General features: G+C 42.8%; 1 protein-coding gene across 1 annotated transcript in view; it reads right to left on the reverse strand.

Moving 5' to 3' along the window:
* Positions 1 to 798: 798 nt before the first annotated feature.
* Positions 799 to 7,477, reverse strand: part of GRK7 (G protein-coupled receptor kinase 7) — a 37,728-nt gene continuing 31,049 nt past the window's right edge. The window contains 1 exon segment of the mRNA XM_007126495.2: positions 799 to 1,135. Coding sequence (XP_007126557.2) covers positions 799 to 1,135 — 337 coding nt within the window.

The following is a 7,477-nucleotide window of genomic DNA, read 5'->3' on the forward strand; positions in this document are numbered from 1 at the left end:
TGGGTGATTCCAAAGTTCAGCAAAGTTTGCGAACCGATGGCATATGGAATTATACAGGTAAGCAATTTGTAGAATACTACTTAAAGAACTCAACTTACAGAATACTTTAACCCCAGACCTCATGTGTATTTACATTTAACATGCTTCAACATTATAATGGTAGAATATTTCAGAAATATGAAAAAGAGACTCTATAAATTAAAAATTATTCTGTAATCTGAAATATTTCCAAAATAGTACAATCCACTCCTTTTTTGCAGGGAGGGGGAAAATGAGAAATATTTATTTCCAGGTTCAAAATCCCTTTTATAAGTACAGAAGCAGGAGAAATACTGAAAGATGAAAGGAAGAAAAGATATAAACAAAGAAAAACTAAAATGATTATTTACTCAGAATTGCAAATGCTCGTTTTCTGAGCACACCACAAAGTTCCATGCTCTGTTCCTAGGACTTTGTGTAATTATCAGGGACATGATGGCAAAGGCTCATGCTTTTAGTTTAGCAAAATAAACCTGAATGTTCCTTTTCCCAGGTCTCAGTGAAAACTGAGACTGTACTCTTCTTTATGAAGGAAGAAAGAAAGAATAAAGAAAGGAAGTAAGTTAGGGAGGAAGGGAGGAAGAAAGGAAGGAGAGAAAATATGTCTTAGTGGTGAGCTCACCTATCCTTTAAACTGTTTTGTGGTTGAAATGCCCTTCCTGACTGATCAGTGCTCATTCAACAGATTTTCACATATTAGGAACATTCGAGGATTATGTCAGCTGATACTCCTGCTGCCCGTGTGGTAGAGAGAACAACTTATAATAGCAAACATATACCAGACTTAGACGAATTACCCTCCCCGCAACCTGCGGGCCTGTTGGGGTCATTCAATTCGGCAAACAGTCCCGTTTCTATAATCTCTTCCTGCCAAGCTATAGGGACAGCACCTGTTGCAAATCTTTGGAAGAACTGCGTACCTTTATCCTCAAATTCGACTCCTCGAACCTCAGAGAAATCTTCAATTTCGTCGATATCTTTGGCATAAACCACTGATGGGTCTGGCACAAATGGAGGCTCAACTAGGCCAGCTTCCAGGCGAGGAAAGTTGATGGTTTTGAAGAAATGGTGTTTCCTGGGATCATCAGACTTTTCTCTGTGAAGAAAAGAGATGGCCAGCCTGAGACACAGTAACAAACCCAAACAGGAACTGTTCTAGCAATTCAAAATATGTGGCCTTCTTTTCCTAGAATAGGTTTCACTTTAATTGCAGAGACAATATAACATAAAGAACAATTTAGAAAAATAACTTTCAAAACCACCCACAGGGAATTCCCTGGGTCCAGTGGTTAGGACTCCACGCTTTTGCTGCCGAGGGCCTGGATTCGATCCCTAGTTGGGGAACTAAGGTCCCATGAGCCACACATGGCCAAAAAAAAAAAAAAAAAATTACCCCACACTTCTACTATATGCAGATAGTAGCATTTTCATTGTTTGTAGGCCACCTTCACATTTAGATGTAATTTTTAAACAGCCAAGTAGTTGACATGACTTTTGTTCTTGGTGTTTCATGGAAACACCAGCAAAATTCAGTTGGGTCAGAACCTGCTTGCCTGCAGCTTCCAAGTCACTCACTGCCTCTTGCTCTGTCCTTCAGGGTTACATAGAACAAGTGAAGCATGTCTCTTCTTACCTGACCACCACTTACATTGTAAAAGACAGCAGTCAGATCTCCTCACTCTTCATATGATATGATTTCTAGGAGCCCCACCTACCTCCCTCAACTGCCACAGTAATCTTTAAAGACTTTTAAATAATCCATTAGCAATTTTTAGCAGCATAACTGAGCATACATTCGGTGCTCAAGACTACAGTTGTTTGTTATCAAACCCTCCTTCCCCATGCTAGAAATTATTCTAGTATTTGCCTTAGAATAAGGGGGAAAAATGTGTGTTTCCAGTTACTTGTGTAACCTTTTATATTAGTTACCTATTGCTGTGTAACAGATTGCCCCAACGTTTAGTGGCTTAAAACAACAAACATTTAGGACTTTCCTGGTGGTCCAGAGGTTAAGATTCTGTGCTCCCAGTGCAGGGGGCCCGGGTTTGATCCCTGGTCAGGGAACTAGATCCCGCATGCTACAATTAAGAAAAAGTCCACATGCTGCAAATAAGAGTCCGCGTGCTGCAACTAAGAGTCCACATGCCGCAACTAAAGATCCTGCATGCAGCAATGAAGATCCCGTGTGCTGCAACTAAGACCCAGAGCAGCCAAATAAATGAATAAATAAATATTTTTTTAAAAGGCTTTATTTAAAAAAACAAAACCAAAAACATTTATTATTATCTCACAGTTTCTGTGGGGCAAGAATCTAGACTTGGCTTAACCGGGTGCCTCTGACTCAAGGTCTCTAGAGACATCACAGTAAAGCTGTTGGTCAAGGCTGTGGTCTCATGTGAAGGTTCGACTGGGGTGGGGGGTCAGGGTTGGGGTAATCTGCTTCCAGGCTCACTCATATGGTTATTGGAAAGCCTCCATCCCTCACCATGTGAGCCTCTTCACAGGGCTGCCTGATACCATTGTAACTGTCTTTCCTCAGGATAAATGGTCATAGCAAGAGAGAGACAGAGAGAGAGCTCAAGATATAAGACACAGTATTTTTATTACCTAATCTTGGAAATGACATCTCATTACTTCTGCCATATTCTACTTGTTAGAAGCAAGTCAGTACGTACAAGTAAGTCCAGCCCATCCTTAAGGGAAGGGGTTACTCAAGGGTGTGGATGGCAGGAGGTAGGGATCTTTGGGGACCATATTAGGGGTGGTCTACCATACACTTCTCTTGGTTCTTCTTGAGTCCAAGTTTTAAAGAAATAAAAAGAGGGCTGTTTTGTGGCATCAGGTTCAAACGATTTTTTTCTCTTTTTCATTTTTTTTAAAAAGATTTATTATTTATCATTTATTTATTTATTTTATTTATTTTTGGCTGCATCGGGTCTTAGCTGTGGCACGCAGGATCTTCGTTGAGGCATACAGGATCTTTCATCATGGCGCACAGGCTTCTCTCTAGTTGTGGTGTGCAGGTTTTCTCTTCTCTAGTTGTGGCGTGCAGGCTCCAGGGCGCATGGGCTCTCTAGTTGAGGTGCACGAGCTCAGTAGTTGTGGCATGCCGGCTTAGTTGCCCCACGGCATGTAGGATCTTAGTTCCCTGACCAGGGATCGAACCCGTGACCCTTGCATTGTAAGGCAGATTCTTTACCACTGGACCACCAGGGAAGTCCCCTCTTTTTCTTTTATATGAGTAGGTATGCTGGTCTGACTAAGAGATGTCTTCCTTTTGGAAGAAATAAATTTCTGTCATAAATCAACCTTAATAAAGCTAATTACATTCATGGTCTTCCCTTTTTCATTTTTGTTCTAGTAATCAGAAAGCTTTTAGGAAAGGGATTGAGGGCTTCCCACATACATCCCCTTCAGAGACTCCCTACTGTGTTTGAGGATTACTGCAGCAGACTCTGTCCAGTAAGATGACTAGAGTCTAAACTCAATAATGACGTTACTAATAACAAGTGGAAATAACCAACATTTATTCAGAACTACTCTTGGCTAACACAACGTTATGCTCTTCATTTACTTTGTCACATTTAACCATCACAGCAACCCTATCTGTCTTTTAACTATATTTTAAACCTCTTTTAACCTCTTTATACTTGCTTTTGCATTTATAAATAGCTGTGTATCTGAGGAAGCCAGCAAATATAGGTGAATTTTTCAAAGGAAAAATTGCAGTCAAATATTATTATGGAAAAGAGAAACTCAGTCAAAGGCTTCTGATGCCCAGCAATTCCCCAGTTCTTGTTTTGTGATTCAAGCCTAGCCCCATCCAGAAAGGCCCATCTAGGACTCCTTGGACTTTTCCCATTATGACCCCACTGAAAAGAGAGGTATGGAAAACTGTATCATAAGATACTATAAGGTAACTCTGTTCTCCCCAAAGCCACTGAGTCTCTATGAATTGAAAGAAAGGGAAATGCAGGCTTGCCATCTATTAGAACCTACTGACCAAACTTCCCTGGTGGCACAGTGGTTAAGAATCGGCCTGTCAAAGCAGGGGATATGGGTTCGATCCTTGGTCCAGGAAAATCCCACATGCCACGGAGCAACTAATTCCGTGGCCACAACTATTGAGCCTGCATGCTGCAGCTACTGAAGCCCGTGAGCCTAGAGCCCATGCTCTCCAACAAGAGAGGCCACCACAATGAGAAGTCCACGCACCGCAATGAAGAGTAGCGCCTGCTTGCTACAACTAAAGAAAGCCCACACACAGCAATGAAGATTCAATGCAGCCAAAAAAAAAAAAAGAACCTACTGACCAATGTCTGTGTGGTTTACATCCTGTAGAGTAAGAGCCTTGAGGGAGGGTTGTTAAGATGAATTGAAACTTCAAGGATGGATTTTTTTAAAAAGTCAGATCTATTGAGGTATAATTTACACAGCAACATTTTAAAGTATCAGAAAGATTTGAGGAATGGGGGTTGGTACCAGATTTTAAATGTGTCAGAACAAGGATAGAGGTAAAACTCCACCCAAGTAGATCAGGAATGAACCTCAGGCCTGTGTGTCTCACAGAGAACAGAGGAGTTAGAATGGGACCAGGTGCCATGAGGAAGAAGCTTGTACCATCTTGATGGCCGCTGGCAGGTATGAACACACCATACCAGAGGTCAAGAGGGCACCTTTAAAGTCACTCTGAGCAGATTTAACTTGGATAAAGGAGAGTGTCCATGGGCTCGGTGACCATGGGGAACTTGCCATACCAGTCCTCACATCAAGATGCACAGTTCTCTTATCTAGGAAATAGACTCACAGATGTAGAGAACAGACTTGCAGTTGCCAAGGGGCAGGGGTGGACTGGGAGTTTGGGATTAGTAGATGCAAACTATTATATATAGAATGGATAAACAACAAGGTCCTGCTGTATAGCACAGGGAACTATATTCAATGTCCTGTAATAAACTATAATGGAAAAGAATATGAAAAAAAGAGTATATATATGTATAACTGAATCACTTTGCTGTACAGCAGAAATTAACACAACGTTGTAAATCAACTCTACTTCAATAGAATAAACTTTTAAAAAAATGCACAGTGTTTTTTTTTTTTTTTTTTTGCTGTACGCGGGCCTTCCTCTGTTGTGGCCTCTCCCGTTGCGGAGCACAGGCTCCGGAGGCGCAGGCTCAGCGGCCACGGCTCACGGGCCCAGCCGCTCCGCGGCACGTGGGATCCTCCCAGACCGGGGCGCAAACCCGGTTCCCCTGCATCGGCAGGCGGACGCGCAACCACTGCGCCACCAGGGAAGCCCGACAGTTCTTAACTAACATCTCAACCAGGCCCGGATGGCCTTGGCTTGTCCATTAGGGATGGCCAACTGCAGCCTTTTTGCAACTAGTCACAGAAGACGGGGGAAAAACGGGCCACGCTGAGGTTTTCTTTACGTTCTTCCACATCCCCAACTAGATGCCCCTGGAGGGCAGGGCCCATGCCTTATGCCCCTTTCCAATAAATATCTGTGGGTGCTGATACTAACAACAAAAGACTAGGCTCTCCAACTTCTGCTGCTTTCCCTCTGTGTCCAGGCTACCGGAAAGCTGATCACTTGGCTCTTTTGCACTAGCCATGCTTACCTCAGTTGTGTAATTAGAGTGAAGGTTATTTGACTCTTGAACCTTTCCCTGGCAGATTTGTTCAGGTCTCTTTCGGCCCATCATCATGCAGTGCCCTTGGGCAAATAGGGGAGACTATTGAGGGTGGCAGCACCTTTTGTAAGGGCCAAATCAGCAGCTGCAGGGAGACTTCTCCTGCTTATTGAATATATTTCAGAGCATTGACAGGGGCTATTGTGTTACCAAACCCCACACAGAGATTACAATGGATTTTCTAATAACAGTCAATGAAGGAAAGATACCAGCTGCCCATACACGAGGACCACACTGTGGGGTTTGGTCTGCCAAGAACAGTGGCTATTGGCCTGCGAAGCACTTAAGTCAGAGACTTGCATGGTTATTTGCCCTTGTTTGGCTGCACTGTCTGATCAGAATAAATCCTGCAAAATACTTAAGTCTTCACCTTTTATTTTATTGGAAAACACCATAGTTGACCCTATCTGGAGTCCCTATGAGATGATCAGAAAAGCTTTTGGCTTCTCTGCAAAATTAATTCACAGACCCATAAAGACAAAAGAGGAGATTCCCTTCAGCGATGTCTAAGGGAGGAGAAGGGTTTTTAAAATTTCTTTCAAATGCTCGTGAATGCAACAGGGAGGGGGCACTTGACCTCTCCGCTGTGTAACACATTGTCTAGGTATTTGCTCGGCTTTGGAGCATGCCCATGAAAGTAATCAAACATTATCTCATTTGAATGAATGTTTAAAAAATACAGAGTTGAAATGAAAACGTTGGAAGGTTTTCTCTTTCACTGAACAGATGGTTTTTATATGCTTTCTCTCTAATGTTGTAAACAGTTTTTATACAAAACAGTCACAACAACAAATGCTTTTTAAAAAGGTTTTGCTTGACAGAGCAGCTTCAGGCCATGATCCAGTGCTTTAAGGTGGTGTTTTCCTGAAGAAGTTAGTCAATGTTTCATTTTACAGATTCAAAGTGTGTTTATAAAGTACTGAGATAGATTTTTATTCAAAGACACCAAGTGGATTGTGTTCCCTTCAGGGAAGTCACCTAAAGAGACTGTTTGCGTCTTTCACTGCCTTGGCCACTGTTGGTACATCTGCTGATTCCCCCCACATGGGCTTGAGAGCCAAGATGGTAGAGGTGGTCTGTGTTCACCATATCCAGCTCTCCTCTCCTGCCTGGACAGACAGAAAGCAGCACTAGTCAGCTCCCTTGCCCTTAGGCAGGGCCCGAGGACTCATTCTGTCCGACAGAAGTGTATCTGAAATGACCTGTAAAGTGGTTCTGAGGCAGGACAAAGCTCCCCAGGTTCTCTGCATTCTCTCTTGTTGCCATAGCAAGCGAAACCACCAGTTCCAGTGGGGCTGAAAGGTGGAAGCAGCCTGAAGCTCTGAGTCACCATTCAGAAGGGAGATACCTGGAGAACCCCTGGACCCATAAAGGACTTCATGTGAATGAGAAATAATCCTTTAGTTTTAAGCCGCTGAGACTTTGGGATTTGCTTGTTATCACAACATGGCCTATTTTGACCACACTAATACAACAATGTTGGAATCTACACAGGAAAATCACTTCCACATTTTACTTTCACATCAGTGAAGAGTTCCATCTCATTTCAAAATACTCATTTGTTAGTTTGGTTACCTTTGAAATGCTTTGAAAGTCATTACAAATGAATTTTGTTTCGCTATTTTAAAAAATCAGATCAAAAATAAAAAGCTTGGGCTTCCCTGGTGGCGCAGTGGTTGAGAGTCCGCCTGCCGCTGCAGGGGACACGGGTTCGTGCCCCGGTCCGGGAGGATCCCACATGC

This window comes from Physeter macrocephalus, chromosome 1, assembly GCF_002837175.3.
Source record: "Physeter macrocephalus isolate SW-GA chromosome 1, ASM283717v5, whole genome shotgun sequence".
Taxonomy (NCBI): Eukaryota; Metazoa; Chordata; class Mammalia; order Artiodactyla; family Physeteridae; genus Physeter; species Physeter macrocephalus.